The sequence below is a fragment of the Drosophila obscura genome, unplaced genomic scaffold (genome assembly GCF_018151105.1).
Source record: "Drosophila obscura isolate BZ-5 IFL unplaced genomic scaffold, ASM1815110v1 contig_1, whole genome shotgun sequence".
Classification (NCBI taxonomy): Eukaryota; Metazoa; Arthropoda; class Insecta; order Diptera; family Drosophilidae; genus Drosophila; species Drosophila obscura.
The window spans coordinates 8,096,515-8,114,919 of record NW_024542679.1 but is presented as its reverse complement, the minus strand read 5'-3'; the positions used below and the strand labels follow the sequence as shown (position 1 = coordinate 8,114,919).

Below are 18,405 nucleotides of genomic sequence, written 5' to 3'. Positions count from 1 at the left end.
AGAGTCTGGAATTTATCGGCACCTCACACGTTCCGCCATGCGCGTGACAACTCTGCTGACGTTTTCGTGCAACATGCAGACAACTCTATCATGAGGAAGAAGAAGAGGATATCAACTTTAAGAGATTTTTTAAAGTTTTTAGCTTAAAAAATGTAAATTGAAATATATTGTAAACTGTAAATAGAAGAAAATGAATCGCCAACGCGAATGCCACAAAATGCACATGTAAATTGTAAATGGTGTGCGCGGGAAACACAAACTGTAGGCGCAACAGCAAAAGCACCAACCACAACAGACGTCCAATTGCAATTTGCAGCAATTCGATGAGTTAATGTTAAGAAATAAAAGCGGAAATATTAGTGGTAGAACAAGTGAAAGTGAATTGAGTGCGCTAGTGGCACACCAATAATGGAACAGGTCGATTCAACTGCAACTGAGCTGCACATAAGCAGGATACGTGAAGTGAAAGACTTGGCCGACGATGTGCGCGATGTTGTGAAAGAAGAGGTGATATTAGAAAGCCCGGGCCATCACCATCATCATCATCACCATCAGGTAATGAAACAGAAACAGAATTTGGCTCTTGGCGGTAAGGGTGGATGTGGCTGTGGCTGTGCATGTGACTCCGAATCCGAATGTGGTTCACTCTGACTCTAGTTCTGGCTCCTCGCTGCCAGTGCCACTGGCTCTGGCTCTTGGCTCTGCTTTTTGCTCTGCTCTGCGCAGTAGTGGAAAGTCTGTCCATGTGTGCGTGCATGTGTGGTAGTGGGTTGGGTAAGGGGGGGTTGGCCTGCTCCAAGCGGAGCAGGCGGCCCACTGGGCAAACCAATCCCAACCCCCACAGAACGCCGCCATACAGTACATACCACCCGCTCACGCTCACGCTCCCGCACCCCCTCCCCAAGCCATCAGATTTTGTGGCGCAAATTGTTGTGTATACCGATTTTCATTTTTCCCATGCTGTGTTGTTTACTTACATTCGAATTTTCCTCTCTGATTCCTTGGCAAATCGCATCGCATCGCTTGAAATAAAACTACACGGATCGAAAACACAAATACGACAATTGGCAATTGGACACTCAACCACATTCATGTGACGAACGTTGGAATATGTGCGCTATGGTAATGCAGTTGGATTCTAAGGTTCGCATGGTCACATCCTCCTCAAACGACAACAGCGGTAGCGGCTCCGGTGGCGGAGCAGGAGGAGGCGGTGTTGTCTCAGTGCCAGTTTCACTGCCCATCGGTTCAATGATAACCGGCACCACCTTTAATGTGATTACACCCGATCAGCTCCCCCACTTCAAGCCGATGCTGTGCGTCGACAACAATGGCTACCTGTCCGGTGGCACGGTCAGCATGGGCAACGACCTCAAGACGATCGTCATCCAGCAGCAGCAGACACAGTCCAGCGGCGGAGGAGGGGGCTCCAACAGTGCTGGAAACAACACAAATGCCACCAACACACTTGGACTGAATCATGACGGCTCTGGAAGCAGGGCACCCAGCGAGGACAGTCTTGTCCTCGAGCATGCGGGTGGTGGTGCTCAACCAACGGGCTCCACCGGCTGGGCAGAGAGCACATCAACCCAACACATGGAGGTCTTCCAGATCCGTTGTAAAACCACCTGCGCCGAACTATATCGCAGCAAACTGGGATCTGGCGGCCGTGGGCGCTGCGTTAAGTTCAAGGAGAAGTGGCACACACCCAGCGAGTTCGAGCATGTGTGCGGCCGGGGCTCGAGCAAAGACTGGAAGCGCTCCATTAAATACGGTGGCAAGTCGCTGCAATCGCTCATCGACGAGGGCACACTCACGCCCCATGCAACCAACTGCAGCTGCACCGTCTGTTGCGACGGTGAAGCAGGTGAGTCAGGTGAGACGAACAAAAACCATAACCCTGGTCACCAGCACCTCGGTCCATCCATTAAGACCTTAACAAGTACAGTGAACTCGTCGCCCACAACTTGATTGCCATCTCCCCCCACAGTTGTATAGATTATACAAAAAAGATTCGGTTTCAATTTATCCGCACCAACTGTGGGTTAGCAGTCTAGCAGAGACTAGACGGTAAAGAGTGGTGGCGAGTGCTGGCGAGTCCACCGTACATCATTTGGTCGAGTAAATGAGTATTTTTAAACCGATTCTGATTGAATTTAGCTTCCGGCCCTGTACGTCTATTCACACCGTATAAGCGACGAAAGCGGAATCAAACGGATCTCGATATGGAGCCTGGTCCCAAGCGCAAGCGTAATACCCATCATAGCAACAACAATAATAATAGCAACACTAACAACAATAACAACAACACGAGCGGCAACAGCGCCAACAACAATATAGATATGGCGGCCGCCAGTGCGGCTGCTGCTGTGGCGGCCACCTCCAGCGTTGTGGATGAGAATATGTTTTTGGCTGAGGAAAACATCACGTCTAAAGATGAGCCGTGGGCGGCGCTAAACGACAGCCTAGACACCTCCACGGAACTGGTTGACCAATCGCAAATGGGCAATGCCTACGAGCGTGAAACGTTCGTGGTTAACATCAATGATGGGGCCTCCATTGCAGTCCTGGACAACAGTCAATCGATGAAGAACATCGAGCATGTCTACTGCACCATGGTCAAGGCGACCAACGACTTTAAGCGCCTGCTCAACGAAATGAAGCAGTCGTACGAGCGTCGCCTCGAGGTTTTGCAAAAGGAGCGCGATGCGGCGGTTAGTGCGATGCGCGTACAGGTTCACGCGGACATCGATGATCCAAATATATCTGGCTCCCTGCACGGAAATGAGATCATATCGGCCAAAAAGGTAAATTCCCTTTAACCCAAATGCAATCGCATATTTCCAATACGAGTATTAATATTAATTAATCGTCTAGTGCGCCAACTGCAACCGCGAGGCATTGGCCGAATGCTCGCTGTGCCGGAAGACGCCGTACTGCTCGGAGTTCTGCCAGCGCAAGGATTGGAATGCTCATCAGGTGGAGTGCACAAGGAATCCGCAAGCGACAACGCAGCAGGTCATGCTGTTGATCGATGATCAGTCCTAAGCAACCTAACGAATTGTACATACAAATTTTACTACTAATAATACGAATATACAAAGTTCCCCCCTTTTCCTATACCTCCCAATTGCCCCAATACCCACCCACACTTCGATGCCCATTAGCAAGCCTCTATCCTTTTAGACTTATGTCCTACATTAATGTAATTCTTAACGTACCCATAACTATATAAATATATATATACATATATATACATTTTACTATTGAACGTAGGGCAAGCCAACAAAAATACAAAATAAATAAAAAAAAAAGAACAACAAAAACATAATTAATTAAAAATGAGAGGATAGCGTAGCAAGCAAAAATCAAAGCAAGTGCAAAGGCGTAGAAAATTAATTAAGCTACATTTTGAACGTAACACAAAAACCTAAAAAGATTACTTGTAATTCAACTTAAATTAAATTAAATTTAGTAATAGTTGCAAGGCGCATAGCATAACTAACAGGGAGCCACAGCCACCCAATCCCATCCCATCACACCCCGACACTGCACACAAAACTGAAGCAAATCCTATGATCCATTTGCATTGATTGAAGAGAAGGAAAACACAACGGAGAAAGAGGAAGATGACACAAATTCTGAAATTACAATACGAGTACATATTCGTCTATGTATACCTTTTTCATTAGACTCTAAGCACATAGTTAAACTTTTAACATTTTACTATTATAATTTAATGGATACTACTGCCCGTTACAAGCATCCAATAAAGAATTAAATAAAAAAAATAGCTGTCAGTACCAGGAAATAAATGAAATTCAAACTACACACCGCCCTCTCTCTCCATATTATTCTTACATAGACCGGAACCCTCACCACGCCACGCCCTCACAGTAACCGAAATGTAAAACATTAACAAAATAAAATAATAATAACAGTTAGTTAGTTGTTTGTAAATGTGTCTCGTAGGATTTTTCCAATTGTAAAGTTTGTTTTTGTCACCCTCAGCCTTCAGCTGATGTAACAACATTCTTATAGTCTATAGTCCCATATGCAAATACATTTATACATACATACAAACATATATATAAAGATAACTTTAAACAACAAATAGCTATATATTCGAATTCCAGCACACACGCAGATGCAAAGACACTTACAATTTGAATTTCAGACACATTGCAGATCCGATCGATCAGATCCCTCCACGCCACGCAATCCCTATTCTCAGTCTCTGTGATGGGTTCGGAGGTTGCTGCATTTACAACTACCTGGCCGAACAGCACACAACAAGCGCGGACAACAGAGTCGAGCGACAAGAGAGGCGTGACGTATGAGAACAAAAAATTAAATAAATACATTTAAATTTTAAATGTACAAAGCTTACCCTTGTGTTGTGTTCCTTTTTTATAACTGAAAGTTTCCAATTAAGTGTAGAACACCACCTACACCTACGCAGGGTCATATCATTGTAACCGATTACACTACTCGACAAAACCTTTGGATCCAAAGCAACTTTTTTGATAGATAGGGCTTTTAAATTTGGTAAGATTATGGTTTTTTTTCCATGGCAGCGGTTCTGAAGGTATTTTTTGCTTTTTCATTAGGTTTGGTTAACAATTTTACGTCCAAAGACTTTCTATTTTGGGTAATTTTAAAGTTGAGCCCAAATACTTTGTCATTTCAGCTTACCTCACAAAAAAAAAGCATTGAAAGCAAAATGATATATTTTTTTTTTGACTTTTCCTGAGTTTTTAAAGTCAAAAAGTCGTTAAAAAAATTAAATAAAAATCATCATTTTTGCATTTCAATGCTTGTATATTTCCCAGACGGTAAGCTGAAATCACAAAGTATTTGGGCTCAACTTCTTTTCCGTTTTAATTACCTTTTCAAAATAACCTTCTGTTCAACCCGTAATTGTTAAAGTTATTTGAAAAAACGTCGCTACCTTCTGAAAAAAGCTTTAAAAAAAAATACCACTTTTCAAAAATTCTTTAGTCTGCCATGAAAAAATATCATCAAACCTTTCTAGCCCCTTTAGGTTTCCTTGGGAAAATCGGTTGCACTAGTGTTATTATACTTTGTCGGTCCTAATAGTGCTTTTCATTTATGAAGCTGGTAAGTCCCTGGCAGGCTGGTGAAACCACCAGCGAAGATGGCTGACGCCACCATAGTGGCGTCAGGAGTAAAGCGTGCATCTGAGAGCGCTGCAAACAAGACTATGGATATCAAAAAGTTTATAGCAGGGTCGAGGCAGGATTTCAATCGGGAAAATAAAATCGTACATACAAGCGAAATGGAAAATAGCACCAATACAAACAAAGATAGTAATACATTTGCTGCCGGTAGCGTGTCTTCAAATGACAGTAAAATCAAACAACATGACATAAATCTGTATGAGCTCTCTTTTAAAGGAGAAGCCTGTGTTCTTCTTGCAACTAAACGTAGCAGTATTTTTGAAAATAAAAATATAAAAAGTGACCTTTATCTCTTTGAAAAAATTAAACATACAAATCTTGATGGACTTAAGCGCATAAACCCCCTTGCAGCGACTCTATACAAACTGTACTTTAATACCCCTTATGATGCGAATGCTTTTGTGCTTAACGATGAATTAAAAAAATTAAATATCGATATTTTTATTCCAAAGAACTTCACTGAAACCGTAGGTGTCATTAGGGGCATTCCTACAAGCATCTCTGACATAAAACTTCTTGACAATCTTTCCTCGATAATTAAAATAAACAGTGTTGAACGCATTTTAAGAAAATCTAAAAATGAAGCGAATGAAGTAGTTCTTGAACCAACTGAGACTGTAAAAATTTTTTTTGCAGGCACAGAAATCCCATCATCTGTTCAAATTTATGACATATGCTCGCTAAAGGTCAGTTATTATATTCCTGCGGTTAGACAGTGTTACAATTGTGGTCGCTTAGGACATACAGCCTCACGTTGTAAGTCACAAAAGCGTTGCAAAAAATGTGGTAGCAATACTTGCAATGAAAGTTGCAACATTAACAAGTGCATCTTGTGTCAGTGTGATGGGCACAATGCTTTTGAGAGAAACAAATGTCAGGTATGGGCCAAAGAAGTCGACATAAATAAAATTATGACCATTAAAAAATTAGCCAGGAAAGAAGCCTTAAAGCAATTTTCTTTCCAACAAAACTATGATCGCAATCTTGACTACGACAAAGAATTTCCTCAGATTATCCACAAAAATCAGTTCAATCAAAATAATACCAAATCAAATGATCAAATCTCCCAAGTCATCAACAAGAATGAAGAAGCTAACCATGTTTTAAAAAAGCACTCCTATAGCAGCAGACTTGTTCAACGAACTGTAGGCTTTGCGAAACAAAAACCGCACTTCTCACTAGATTCATACACTAATGACTCCAGTGATCATGCCTATAAATTTCCCAACAAGGAAAATGGGGACACTCTAAGTAGTGTCAATAGCACTATAGTTCAAGAAATTCTTGAACTTATCACTCCTGTACTGCTCTTGTCAGCTAACGGCACTAATATTCTTCAAAACATCAGAGGAAAAGTCCTACAGGGTAGCTCGCATCACAGCAAACAGCATGTAGGGAAGAATATAGACCTTTTACATAATAATGACTGTTAAAATCTTACAGCTAAATGTCCAATCTCTTAAAAACAATAAAAATGACATAGAATATACCCTTAACTCTGGTGAATATAGCATTGCTATTTTCTCCGAAGTTTTTTCTCATGATACTACCTATAGAAAACTGATCAATTATGATCTTATTGAAAAACATAGAGATGATGGTTACGGTGGAGTAGCCATTGCTTTTAAAAACGGTATAAAACTTAAAAAAGAAGTCTACAACTCAGATCACGATGTTCTCATCGCCAAAACATGCAACTTAAACAAAAACTTTACCATTGTCTCAGTCTACTTTGAACCTTCAATGAAGACAGATACTTTTAAAAATGTAATTCAAGACATTGTTGAAAAGCTTGATGGCAGGAGCAACGTGATTTTTGCTGGAGATTTCAATGCAAAAAACACCTGCTTTGGTGACTACGTCACGAATGCCAAGGGTAGATTTCTGGAAGACTATATGAGTAATTCTGGCTATAAGTGTTTAAATGATGGAAACTGCACCTTTAGACGTCATATCGACAGTCAAAGCGGTTCTGTTTTGGATCTAACATTCACAAACTGCTGTGAAAATATCACTTGGAGCTGTAATTCCACTTTTGTTGGAGGCAGCCACCATCACCCTATCTCAATAATAATACCAGAAACCAAAGAGAAGCCGAGGCTCTTTCTTGCCAAAAACAGACTCCTTAGAAGACTTGCAGGTGCTACGCTAGCAGGAAATATATCAAACATCACGAATAGCCTCACAAACAGTATTAGGGTCTCAACTTATGCCTTAAGCAACATTAGATGCCCCAAAGCTTGGTGGAATCCAGAATTACAGCTGCTGCACTCCAAATATACAGAATCACAAATCCTGGCACAGAGAGCTCCAAGTCTGAACAACTATATAAGAGTGGTTTACCTGAAAACAGAATGGAAAAAGGCAGTAAAGCTTGCAAAAAAGAACTCGTATGCCAACAAAATTGATCTACTCAATCAACAGCCAAACTCAAGGAAAGCCTGGCTTTTCTTGAGGAACATCAAGTCCTTCAATGATCCTTTAAAATCAAGCTTTAGTTCAGAATGGTCTTCTCCGTACCTTGAGTTTCTTAGAAGACAAGTCTCTGTATCAGCGAAAGTTCAAACATATTTTCCTAGAAAAACTTCTCTGAACATTGATTCTTTTGACTTGAGTGACCTGTCTGCTGTTCTCAACAGAGGCAGAAACACTGCGGGAGGTATAGACGGAATTACGTATGATATGGTAAAAGCACTCAATAGTCCAGCACAGAACAATCTTATACAAGAATACAACAAGCTATTTACAAAGTGTAGAGTCCCTGATCAATGGCGTTCCATCAAAGTCATTCCCATCCCAAAGCGCGGTAAGGATCTCAGCATTTATCAAAACTATCGCCCTATCTCGCTCATCTCTGTGTTGGCTAAAACTCTTAATCTAATGATTAAGAATCGCCTCGATATGTTCTTAGAAGAACACAATACCATGCCCAGACGGACTTATGCCTACCAAAAAGGCAAATCAGCAGCCATGTGTATAAATGATCTTATCAATACCATGGCCCATGAGAAAAAACGGGGAAAATCGGTTGTAACTGTCGTTGTAGACATAGATAATGCATATAACTGTGTTAATCTACAAACCCTACAAATGTTAATGGATCATGAACACATTCCTACGCAATATACAGATTGGATTGTTAATTTCTTCTCATCAAGATTCTTAAAACTTGGTGACTCCATTAAAGAAGTCAATGGTGGTTTGCCTCAAGGCTCCTGCCTCTCGCCTATACTTTTCAATCTGTACACCAAAAGGCTGCATCAAATCAATGATTGCCATACGACTGTAATTCAGTTTGCTGATGATTTTGCCATCATCTCAACTGGGTACAACATAACTGAAGCTAGGAACAACTTACAGGTAAAGGTAGATAACTTTCATTTCCTCTGTCAGGATCTAGGTCTTAATTTCAATCCCAGCAAATCTGCAGTTATGGTTGCTGGGAGGGGAAGACGTAACAACATCTCGGTAACATGCAATAATAGCAGTTTTCCGATAAAGGAATCCATCACCTTTTTAGGCAGAGTCCTTAGTGCCAATATGTCAGACAAATTGCACATTGCAAAAATCAGGGACAAGTCAGACAAGAGTCAGCTTCTGCTACATGCTGTAACCACCATTAAATCAGGTCTCAAACCCAAAATCTCTTGCAACATCTTCAAATCTTTCATCAGATCTCAGCAGGAGCACGCCATTACCAGTTTTTCAAATCTAAACATTGGCAATAGCAAATCTCTTAATACTGCACAGACGGACTGCCTTCGCCGATGTGTGGGTGTCCCTCCAAAAACATCTACGCACCTGATTTTTGCTCTGGCTGGTATTTTACCGCCTAAACACAGAGCTAAGATTCTTACAGTCAGAGAACTGCTTAAGGTTAAAGTGCTAAATCCGACTCTTTATGATAATGTCACTCTGTCTAACGCAAGGACTGCTTACACAGCCGTGTACCAAGAATTTAGGGACCTTTTCGACAATTATACTGAAAATAAAAAATACAAACACAGTCCTAAAGCTGCAATTTGTTTCTCAGTCTTTGACAGGAAAAAAAAAGACATCTCAAACGAAGAATGTAATGCCATATTTCAAGCCAAGCTTGAAGAGTGGGTGTTAGATGGGTGGAACATTCTTTCCACTGATGCCTCCATCAATGGTGATAGGATAGGTATAGGTATCTTGGATTACCCTAGTAACAACAGCTATAAATTTAAGATTGAAAATAATTCCTCTTCTGTTTTTGCAGAACTTGTAGGAATACTAACAGCAGTAAAGATATCAAGTAAAAAAAGATATAATAAAACTGTTATTCTCTGTGATAGTCAAGGGGCCTTAAAGGCTCTGAAAAGCAATGAATCAAATTCATACTTAACAGACGAAATACACCTCAATATAGACAATTCCTTCACTAGCAACTTTATTTTGCACTGGATACCCGGTCATAAGAACATTGCTATTAACGAAAAGACTGACTTACTAGCCAAATCAGCCACTAGCGTGGGTAGAATAGTTAACATACCTCTCAGCTTCGATGAAGTAATTAGAACAGTTAAGATTAGAGTCCAGATCGACTGGAATAATGAGTATAAAGAAATATCAAAAATTAAAGGGGCGTATTTTGCTTCAATTTATAGCGAGATTCCAGTCAAACCGTGGCACTGGGCTCTTGACTGGCGTGCCAAAAATATAAAGGTCATAAACAGACTACTTATTGGACGTACCTATGATCACGTCTTTTTACATAGGATCAAAGCCAGAAATTCCAACATCTGTGAAGTTTGCAGTGTTCTCGATGATGCGGAACACGAAATTTTCTACTGCCAGAGACATGCCAGTATTAGAAAAAAGTACAAGATTTTCAAGCGATTTAATAACATCAAGGAGTTATTACTCACAAAAGAGCCTCTTTTATTTAGAGAATTGGCGAAATATATTGATGAGGCCAATTTGGAGTTTTGAATCAAAGCACATGGGATCAATTCAGGTCAGGCAACTCGGTGCTATCGGAAGTCACTTTGAGGAGCAGCCTTCTGTTGTTCCTACTCTCTGGAGCAACCTTCTGTTGCTTTTTTTCTGTGATAATTTTCATACAAACTAATCTCAAGCAAACATATCACTTTAATCTTAGAATACCTGTAAAACGTAAACATTAAAACATACACACTACACTTTCTAACCCTTACATTGTATAATTGACATTTTATTATTAATTTCCTTGTAAAACTCACGCACACGAATACACTTTTAAACTAAATATTATACTGTATAATTACCTACACCGTTAACACCAATCTAATGTACTTTGTTAAAATCATTACACCTAACATTACTTTGTAAAATTAATATCACCGAGAACATCATCTTAATGCAACACCGTGCATGCCCTCATCAACAAAACCTTGGAATCATCGAAAAGCAATACCGTGCATGCCCTCCACAACAAATCATCGATAGCACCATACCAACTGAAGTATCTGGTCATTGCAGATTCATCGTCGTGCGACCACTCAATTCGCTTTAGCGATTAAATAGCAAAAAAAAAAAAAAAGAATTGGTGAGTATTTTGGTAATTTGAAAATGTACAACTTTGCTTAATTCTACTGAATTCTACAGAAAACACACAAATTCAGCAATGGAACAGCCAAAAAAAGAGGGAGAGTCTCAACCAGAGGTTCTGCGTGTGATAAGTAAACTGTTTTCTCAGTCGCCAAAAGCCCATGCATTGGATCCCATGTATGTTGGCAAACAGACTAGGACTGCCTGCGATCCGCTTATGTGGCCAGACCTATTAATACCGTATCAAGTTGAAGTTGGAAAAGTTTCGGCTATCTCTGACACCATGCCTGCAGTATCGGTATTAAGCAGCGGTATTAACTTCGGTATTTGGCCCGAAAGTAAACTTTCGGCCCTTGGGCGTCAAATTGATAATCTGCTGAATTCCAATTATGAAGACTGTGACGAAGATTTCTTTGACAATCCGAAAGTCCAGTGGCTTTTCGCACTTAATATATTAAAGGCTTCAAACATCATGAACTATACTGCAGCAGACGAAGCAGTTATAGCTAGACTTTACATGCTTCATATCATAACCACTGACCCGAAAACGCTGGCAGAGGCATCAGATAGCGCTCACAGGATTGCGGTAAACACAACAATTGACAAGGAATCATGCAAGACCGTGTGGATACCAGCCGTGGAAAAACTGAAGGTATTCAGATTGGTACCCAGGAGGGTACGAGCACCCTGTACGTAAGGACACTCAACGAATATGTAGCAATAATGTCCTCTGATTACGACTCTTCTGCTATAAAAGACGTCAATGGAGAGATAATCCATAGTATGTCCGTCAATTACGTTCCAGTCAGTTGCAGATGGCAGGGCTGTTCGTGGCTCATGGCATACATTCTATCGTTCACCACAACGGGTTGGTGGAACCATTCTGTCCTAATAGAGACGACATTAATCAACACTGGCGGCACTAGAGCCGCTTCAGATATGGAACTTAAAGCCAAATTTATGCCCAGAGCCGCTACGGTATATATACCAGGAGGATATGAATACATCTGCCTAGTGATTGTGGATGACTGTATTAAGAGCTTCGACTGTGACTATACAATTTGCAGTGGAATCTCGGCGAAGCGGGAGGGGGAGCATAACTTTGCAGCGATGGTCCATGCCTACCTGGGACGTGCCGAATCCGAAAAGGTTTGTAAGATTACGGTAGGGGATGTAAATATGGCTCTACAAAACGCGACTCAATATCTTGCAAACGAAGAGGAATTAAACAAAACGCTTCTGAAATGTGCTGTTTTGGCGACAAGCAAATATAATGGCTACGGCATCAGCTCGGGTCCCAAAAATCTCACAAAACAAGAGGGGACAATTGAGCGTGATCTCATTTACGCACCTTATTCCTTTAACAGTAAAGATGCCCTTAAAATGGGCGAGCATGAACTATTGGATTTAGTAAGCTTATCGACTGAAGCTCTAACCGAGATTCTGGAGAACCACAAACACTGGCGCACGGATCCGCTCGGCTATTTTGCCTTTGGATCTGTCGGTATCACCACAGATGATTCCCACCGCCCAATTCCGGAAAAAAATATAACGTACGTTTCTCAGTATAAACTTAGCACATTGAGCCCATCGGTAAGAATAATGATGGCGTGTGGCGTGTACGATAGGGGACCGGCGGGAAGTATGTCTATATGCTACTCACAATCCATTATTTTCTCTTCAGCCTTGATATATGGAAGTTTTTTGCTAGGATTGACCAATTGGGCAGCGGCCGAGCTAGGAGAAACCATTTTTATGCATAACGGAATGGGATGTCGACATCGTTTGTGGAGTGTTTGCAGCTCGAATAATGTGTGGGCGACCATAACCGGAAACTTCGTAGCTACGGGAGCAACAAGAGGCAGAGTAGTGGATCGATTGAACCACCACCAGATTCTGGGATTATCAATGAATATTGCCAGTAAGGCGGCTGATATACCTGTCTCATGGTACGATACCCATTACAGCTGGAATTGTCCATGGTGATTTGTCGCATATATTGCCAAAAATCTAGGCCACTCATTTCAGCCTAACAGCGAGCTGTTTGGGCTAACAATACAAAGCACCGAACCTGGTTGGTCAATACGATCGAATAATAGAATGGATATGTGTATGCGAACCGGCATTATGGGATACGAGATTAATTATAAGTCTGTCGACATAATGACACCCTCTAAATCGAGGGGAATGGATTACCACAATATCAGCTGGGATCACTATGCTGTAACCGATGCCAAGAAAGGGAGTCATATTTCAGTAAAAACAGAACTAACAAGAGGCATTTGTCAGCTGAATGTGATTATACTACTTAATTATGATGATTTCAATACACTTAATGAATTTGTTGGCTATAATAGAAACCATCCAAATCATCTAAACAATCCGGTCGCGGTTTCGAGCAGTTCCGATAATTATTGGTACCACATTTTCGAGAAACTAAGGAAATCTGATTGACGAGAGACTCACATAAAATGTTGATTTCTTGTTAGTTGGTACTATTATGCACATGTTTCATTTATTATTATTGCGCTCATCATTTTGCTGGTGTTGCATTATTATCCATATTATCATTATGCTTATTATTATTGTATTCTATTACCAAAAATAATTTCTTAAAACTTGTATGTTTATCAATTACTTTAAGTTTGCTTTTGCGCAACTGCTCGGGGATTGGGTTGGATTTGTTTTGTGTTTTGCTATTTATGTACTATATAATTCGAATTATAATTCGTACATTTACGTTTTGGATTTGCATTTTCGCCAGCAGTAACTTGGTATTTTTCACTTGTTCTCTCGAACTACAAATAGAACGCAGAAGAACCGAATTCCACCGGAGGAAAAGAGCTACAATAAAATGTCTAAAATACACATGTTTGTTTCTGTCTACGGAGGCGCTTAGGGTCTGTTATTGGTTTTTGGATACATAGAACGAAACCGATACATATACATATATGGGTTGTTGCTGTTTTTTGTGTTGGGTGGCATTAGTAACTAATTTTGTGTGATTGGTTTGTCATTTCTTTTGTTTTGTTTAAAGATGTTTGTCGTGTTTTAATAGTTATAAAGAGCTTGCTTCATTTGAAACTGTTACAAAACATATACTCGTATGTATGTACGTACGTATGTATAAATAACGTGCCTAAAATTTATAACATTTTCTCAATTGGCTAAATCAAAAGTTGATGGGCATTTTGCTGCTGCCCAACGAATTAATGTAAATAATAGGTATATATAAAGAATTGCCAAATGGGTCCCTAAGTGGCTCAAACATCTACTTTTGCTGTTTGCTGTTTGTTTAGAAACGCAACGTTTAAACGGGTTAGGCTTGTGGGTGAACAAGGCCAATCCAATGGAAGGACATGGGAGGATTAGTATAGTATTTAACTTAATTTGAGAGATGCCCACTGCCTCACGGATGGGTGGGGTGGCGTGGGGGAGGAGGGTGGCGCAGGTAGCGCTTTAAGCAAAACATTTTTACATACAACACACAATCGTTAGATCTCGCTATGTTCACTTTTCTTTTCGTTTGGAATCACAAATGTTAGCTAGTATTTAAATACACATGTAGGTAAGATATTCAAAAAGGAAAATTAAGTGTTTTTTTTGCGTGGAGAATGCTCTTGCTCTAGGTGGTGATGGTGTTAGAGAGACGGCGACGACGGCTATGGTGGTGAAAATACGAGTATGGGTGGCAAAGTGCGGCAACCTTGAAGATGCTACTGCTTCTGCTCTTGCTCCAGCTACGAGTCCTGCTTCACTCCAAATTTCGCACCTCGAATCGCTTGTACGTGTAGTTGATAAAGACCCAATCCTTGGCAATTTCACCGCCCTGCGGTATAGGCGCTGATGCTGAAAATAAGATGGAATTGTTCACTCACAAGAACCTCAATCGGGAGGAGCGCGATCAAGCTTACGTATCTCCAGCGAGACATCAGGAAATTCATCGAAATTGGACGTATCATCAATGGAGCGCACCTCAACGGGAATGGCCGCTGGTCGCTCCCGTATGTGCTCCCAGTCGACGCCGCGAAAGAAGGGCACCGACTTCAGGTCCTCCAGTCCACGCTGTGAGCCCAACCGGCGATCCGCCTCACAGCAGAATTTGATGATCGTCTCCTTTGCCTCCTCCGATATGGGGATTTCTGGTGGAAAGATAAGGGTCTCGCGCCAATTCATTACCTTGCGGTATGTGTCCTGCGGGTTATCTGAGCAGAAGGGTGGATAGCCCATTAGCATTTCGTACATGATGACGCCCAGTGACCACCAATCGCAGGCTGGTCCATATCCAGTCTGCAAAAATACTTCGGGTGCAATATAATCGGGCGTTCCAACTGTGCTGTAGGCAAGGGCACGACGATTTCGTTTCCACGACTCGGCACGCCGCTTCGAGTCCATGGGACTGCAAGTGGATCGGAAATATTCGCGCCCATTAAATATATTACTCAAATGGAAACCAATGGCAGCTGCAGTTGTAGTTGCCGTACCTTGCACAGGTGCCAATGAAATCTGATGGTTTCGCTTGCGACAAGTCCCGATAAAAGTCTGTTCGATGCGACTTCTTCAGTCCAGTGCATAGTCCAAAATCGGAGAGCTGGTTGACAAATGAGAAAGTGGTTTAGTTTTAAAGTAGCCTCTGGTTTGGTCACTGCCTTTGCTTACCTTGAGATGCCCCCGCGCATCGAGCAGCAAATTGTCCGGCTTGATGTCCCTGTGTATGAAACCGAGTTTGTGTATCGAGTCGATCGCCAGCGCCGTCTCACTGATATAGAACTGTGTGCCCTCTTCGGATAGTGTGTCCTTTTTCATCAACAGCGTCATCATGTCCCCGCCAGGCAAGAACTCCATTATCAAATATAAATTTACCTGGTCCTGTATTCAACAAAAAATTAAGCTCAAAATTTGTTTACAGATAAATTTGTACAGTGAATCCTTTTGAAAGGCAACACCCACAGTACGAGTGCATTTAAGCAGTTCAATTTGTATGGTACACTGTAGGCACGTACGCCTGTGGCTTTGAGCTTTCATCAAGAAGAGGAAGACGAAGCTGAACAAAAACAAAGGCAGACCATATGATTAGCAAGGCGCTGCTTTTGCCAGCTGCACTTGTATTGGTTTATTGATTTTCTGCCGTGTTGGATACAATTATTTTGTATTCTCCCTGACTGTTGGTTGTACTGGCTGCTTTTGCTTTGCAGGGATCCACTTACCTGAAAACTATAGTACATCTTGACCACCCACTGATGATCGGCCTCCACAAGAACATCACGCTCGGCCCGTACATGCGCCACTTGTTCTTTCTCGAGCATATCGGCTTTGCGTAGCACCTTCATGGCGTAGACATGTCCCGTGTCCTTTTTTTGCACCAATCGCACCTCACCGAATGCACCGCGTCCAATGACTTTCAACGCCTCGAAATCCTCGACACCCAGACGTAATCGCTTGAGACGCAAATATTCCGTCTCTTTTTGCGCATGCTGTAAGCGTTTCTCCTGACGTTGCGACTCTGATAGACTTTCGTCCTTCAGCTGGGCCTCCAATTTAGCCAGGCGCTGCTTACGCTCGCCGTATTGTGTCACCAAGTTGCTGTAGTAGTTCTCCAACGTCACCTTGGCCTTGGTGGCCTTGTCCAGTGTGTGATCGCTGAATCTGATTGAGGAACCGTCCGTGTCCGTTCTGCTGCTCATCATCTAAACTGTGCTGTTTATATTTTTTAGTTGACTGTGTTGCCTGTTGTGTGTTTCTTGCAGCAGGCTGGCTTTGGTGACTCTTGGCTTTGTGTGGTAAAGAGTTATGCACTTGCCAAAGCACACACACAGCTCGTTTGTATGTTTTCTTGCCTTTTTCCTTAGTAATTTGTTGAAATTCCTCCCTTTCACAGCTTCTTCTTTCAATGGCCATTCGCATTTTTCCTAGAGATGTGGTATATGTATCGACTGGTATCGAATTTAGGCCAGCTTTGGACAACGGGGTGTAACGAAATGTATCGAAAATACCAAATAAGTGAATAAATGTCATCAATTAAGATGACAAAAACAAGATAATGGCTCGTATTACTAACTTTTCTGACCTGAATCGCAGCTGTGTACTGTTTATATTCAAGTTTCTGAGCTTGGAGGACCAGCTGCACCTGGCTCGGTGCTGTAGGTGTTTTCGGGACGCCTTTGTCCAACTGCACCGCCATCATTTCCACGAAGTTATTGACCGGGAGACGAATCTGAGAACCCTAGAAGATTGGCAAACGTTTCTTTGGCTGTGCGGTGGCAGTATCAGGAGCATCCAATCGTACTTTGACGACGATCATCCGCTCCAACTGCTGCCTATGATCAGCAAGTACTGCTACCGACTCGAGAGTATAACGATCAACAACGCGACGGTGGCCAGGACACAGCCGTATCTGCTGAAAATCACATCGCTGAGGAAAGTGCACGTCCGCAACTACAAGAGCACGAGCAAGGATTTGATAAAGGCCATGCAGATGCGCTTGCCACACATAACCAGTCTGGGCCTGGAAAGTTTCGAGCGTCGGGAGTGTAAGAAGTCTAGTAACATTTACGCTAGATATGATAATAGGATCCTTTTCCCTTTTCCGTTGGCAGTGCAAGAAGTGGTACACTTTACAAATCTCGTCGAGCTCTCGATGTACGACGAGGTAACTGCCTCGGAGTTCACAGCAATGATCAAACCCATGAGGTTGTTGCGTAGTCTTCAGCTGCGGAACGCCAAGCGATTCCTGACCACCAGCTCTCTCAGATATTTGGCCTCGATTTGTCGCCAGCTAGAGAAGCTATCGTTCAACGACTGCGATGCCGATCTTACAGCCCTGTCGCAGTTCTCCAATTTAAAGTACTTGCAAATATACTGCCCGGAAGAGCTGAAAAAGCCCCTCTTCAAAGCTTTGGCCAGCAGCTGCTCTTCGCAATTGGAGTTCCTCATACTCCATCGCAAACGTTGGATCAACGAGGAGCAGGCCCGACACATCAGTGCCTTGAAATCGCTTAAATGGCTTGTCTGCAAGCCCCGCCACGATAACTGCGTACAACATTTGGCGAAACTCGGCCAACTGGAGTGCCTCTCCTTTCAGTGCGCCCGAGAAATTGGTGAACAGAAGCTGTCGATTCTGGTGGCCAACAATGAACAGCTTCGGTATTTAAATATTTGTTACTGCCTAGGCATAACAGATACCTTTGTCCTGGAAACATTGGAGAGTCTGGCCAAGCGTGCAGTCCAGCCTCTGCACTTGTACGCAGCTGCCACCGACATCAGGCACGACATAATGGATAGAGTAAGTACATAGTGTGCAAGTCGATGGGGAATGCTGTTTCTATAGAGTAAAATCCCCTTCCCTTCTCCGTTCATAGCTACCGTCAGATTATCCCATAAAGATGCTCTCTCTGAACTTCGAGTGCAGCGAAGGAATAACTGGCAACAATCATTTTTATATTGATGAACCAGAATTCGATCGTCAAGCTGTTTAAGGCTTTCGTTCGTCCAACAATTATTCCGTTTTTCATTACCAAAAATTAATCAAAAATATCTTTATTCTAAACTTTTTTGTGATTTTATCTCTTCAGTGATATTAGGTGAATAATGCACAACGATGTTATCTAAATTTTATAATAAAAAATTTATTTTAATTCAATTTAAAACAGCT

The 18,405-nt window shown here is 41.9% G+C and overlaps 4 protein-coding genes and 1 long non-coding RNA gene across 6 annotated transcripts; 3 read left to right on the top strand and 2 right to left on the bottom strand.

Moving 5' to 3' along the window:
- The first annotated feature begins 18 nt into the window (after positions 1–18).
- Positions 19–3,395, top strand: LOC111071138 (deformed epidermal autoregulatory factor 1). 2 transcript variants are annotated; one of them, XM_022362303.2, is made up of 4 exons: positions 19–555; positions 1,132–1,867; positions 2,161–2,807; positions 2,878–3,395. In XM_022362303.2, the coding sequence occupies exons 1-4, from the start codon at positions 409–411 to the stop codon at positions 3,046–3,048; spliced, it is 1,701 nt and encodes a 566-aa protein (XP_022217995.1). In that variant the 5' UTR covers positions 19–408; the 3' UTR covers positions 3,049–3,395. The 2 variants fall into 2 exon arrangements, with proteins under 2 accessions (XP_022217995.1, XP_022217994.1); XM_022362302.2 differs by having other exon boundaries at positions 26–555; positions 1,132–1,876.
- A 1,728-nt stretch (positions 3,396–5,123) lies between these two features.
- Positions 5,124–5,605, bottom strand: LOC121404037. Its single transcript, XR_005967654.1, has 3 exons — positions 5,515–5,605; positions 5,293–5,441; positions 5,124–5,222 (listed from the first exon to the last, which is right to left on the bottom strand). It is a non-coding gene; the product is annotated as an uncharacterized LOC121404037 (long non-coding RNA).
- Positions 5,606–11,305: 5,700 nt separating this feature from the next.
- LOC111071139 lies at positions 11,306–13,635 on the top strand. The gene is made up of 2 exons (XM_022362304.2): positions 11,306–12,396; positions 12,466–13,635. The coding sequence occupies exons 1-2, from the start codon at positions 11,367–11,369 to the stop codon at positions 12,738–12,740; spliced, it is 1,305 nt and encodes a 434-aa protein (XP_022217996.2). The 5' UTR covers positions 11,306–11,366; the 3' UTR covers positions 12,741–13,635.
- On the bottom strand, positions 13,451–16,671 carry LOC111071140 (serine/threonine-protein kinase tricornered). The gene is made up of 5 exons (XM_022362305.2): positions 15,962–16,671; positions 15,414–15,623; positions 15,239–15,345; positions 14,669–15,153; positions 13,451–14,603 (listed from the first exon to the last, which is right to left on the bottom strand). The coding sequence occupies exons 1-5, from the start codon at positions 16,439–16,441 to the stop codon at positions 14,509–14,511; spliced, it is 1,377 nt and encodes a 458-aa protein (XP_022217997.1). The 5' UTR covers positions 16,442–16,671; the 3' UTR covers positions 13,451–14,508.
- A 35-nt stretch (positions 16,672–16,706) lies between these two features.
- Positions 16,707–18,391, top strand: LOC111071141. The gene is made up of 3 exons (XM_022362306.2): positions 16,707–17,284; positions 17,351–18,036; positions 18,113–18,391. The coding sequence occupies exons 1-3, from the start codon at positions 16,795–16,797 to the stop codon at positions 18,227–18,229; spliced, it is 1,293 nt and encodes a 430-aa protein (XP_022217998.2). The 5' UTR covers positions 16,707–16,794; the 3' UTR covers positions 18,230–18,391.
- The last annotated feature ends 14 nt before the right edge of the window (positions 18,392–18,405 follow it).

Excerpts from the sequence above, each read along its gene's own strand:
- LOC111071138 (XM_022362302.2), top strand. The coding sequence starts at position 409 with ATGGAACAGGTCGATTCAACTGCAACTGAGCTGCACATAAGCAGGATA. Across the intron at positions 1,877-2,160 it reads CGGTGAAGCAGGTGAGTCAG|CTTCCGGCCCTGTACGTCTA; the intron begins GTGAGACGAACA and ends GATTGAATTTAG. Across the intron at positions 2,808-2,877 it reads AGATCATATCGGCCAAAAAG|TGCGCCAACTGCAACCGCGA; the intron begins GTAAATTCCCTT and ends TTAATCGTCTAG.
- LOC111071139 (XM_022362304.2), top strand. The coding sequence starts at position 11,367 with ATGCAAGACCGTGTGGATACCAGCCGTGGAAAAACTGAAGGTATTCAG. Across the intron at positions 12,397-12,465 it reads CGATAGGGGACCGGCGGGAA|GATTGACCAATTGGGCAGCG; the intron begins GTATGTCTATAT and ends GTTTTTTGCTAG.
- LOC111071140 (XM_022362305.2), bottom strand. The coding sequence starts at position 16,441 with ATGATGAGCAGCAGAACGGACACGGACGGTTCCTCAATCAGATTCAGC. Across the intron at positions 15,624-15,961 it reads AGATGTACTATAGTTTTCAG|GACCAGGTAAATTTATATTT; the intron begins GTAAGTGGATCC and ends TGTTGAATACAG. Across the intron at positions 14,604-14,668 it reads TGATGTCTCGCTGGAGATAC|CATCAGCGCCTATACCGCAG; the intron begins GTAAGCTTGATC and ends TCTTATTTTCAG.
- LOC111071141 (XM_022362306.2), top strand. The coding sequence starts at position 16,795 with ATGGCTCGTATTACTAACTTTTCTGACCTGAATCGCAGCTGTGTACTG. Across the intron at positions 17,285-17,350 it reads AAGTTTCGAGCGTCGGGAGT|TGCAAGAAGTGGTACACTTT; the intron begins GTAAGAAGTCTA and ends TTCCGTTGGCAG. Across the intron at positions 18,037-18,112 it reads GGCACGACATAATGGATAGA|CTACCGTCAGATTATCCCAT; the intron begins GTAAGTACATAG and ends CTCCGTTCATAG.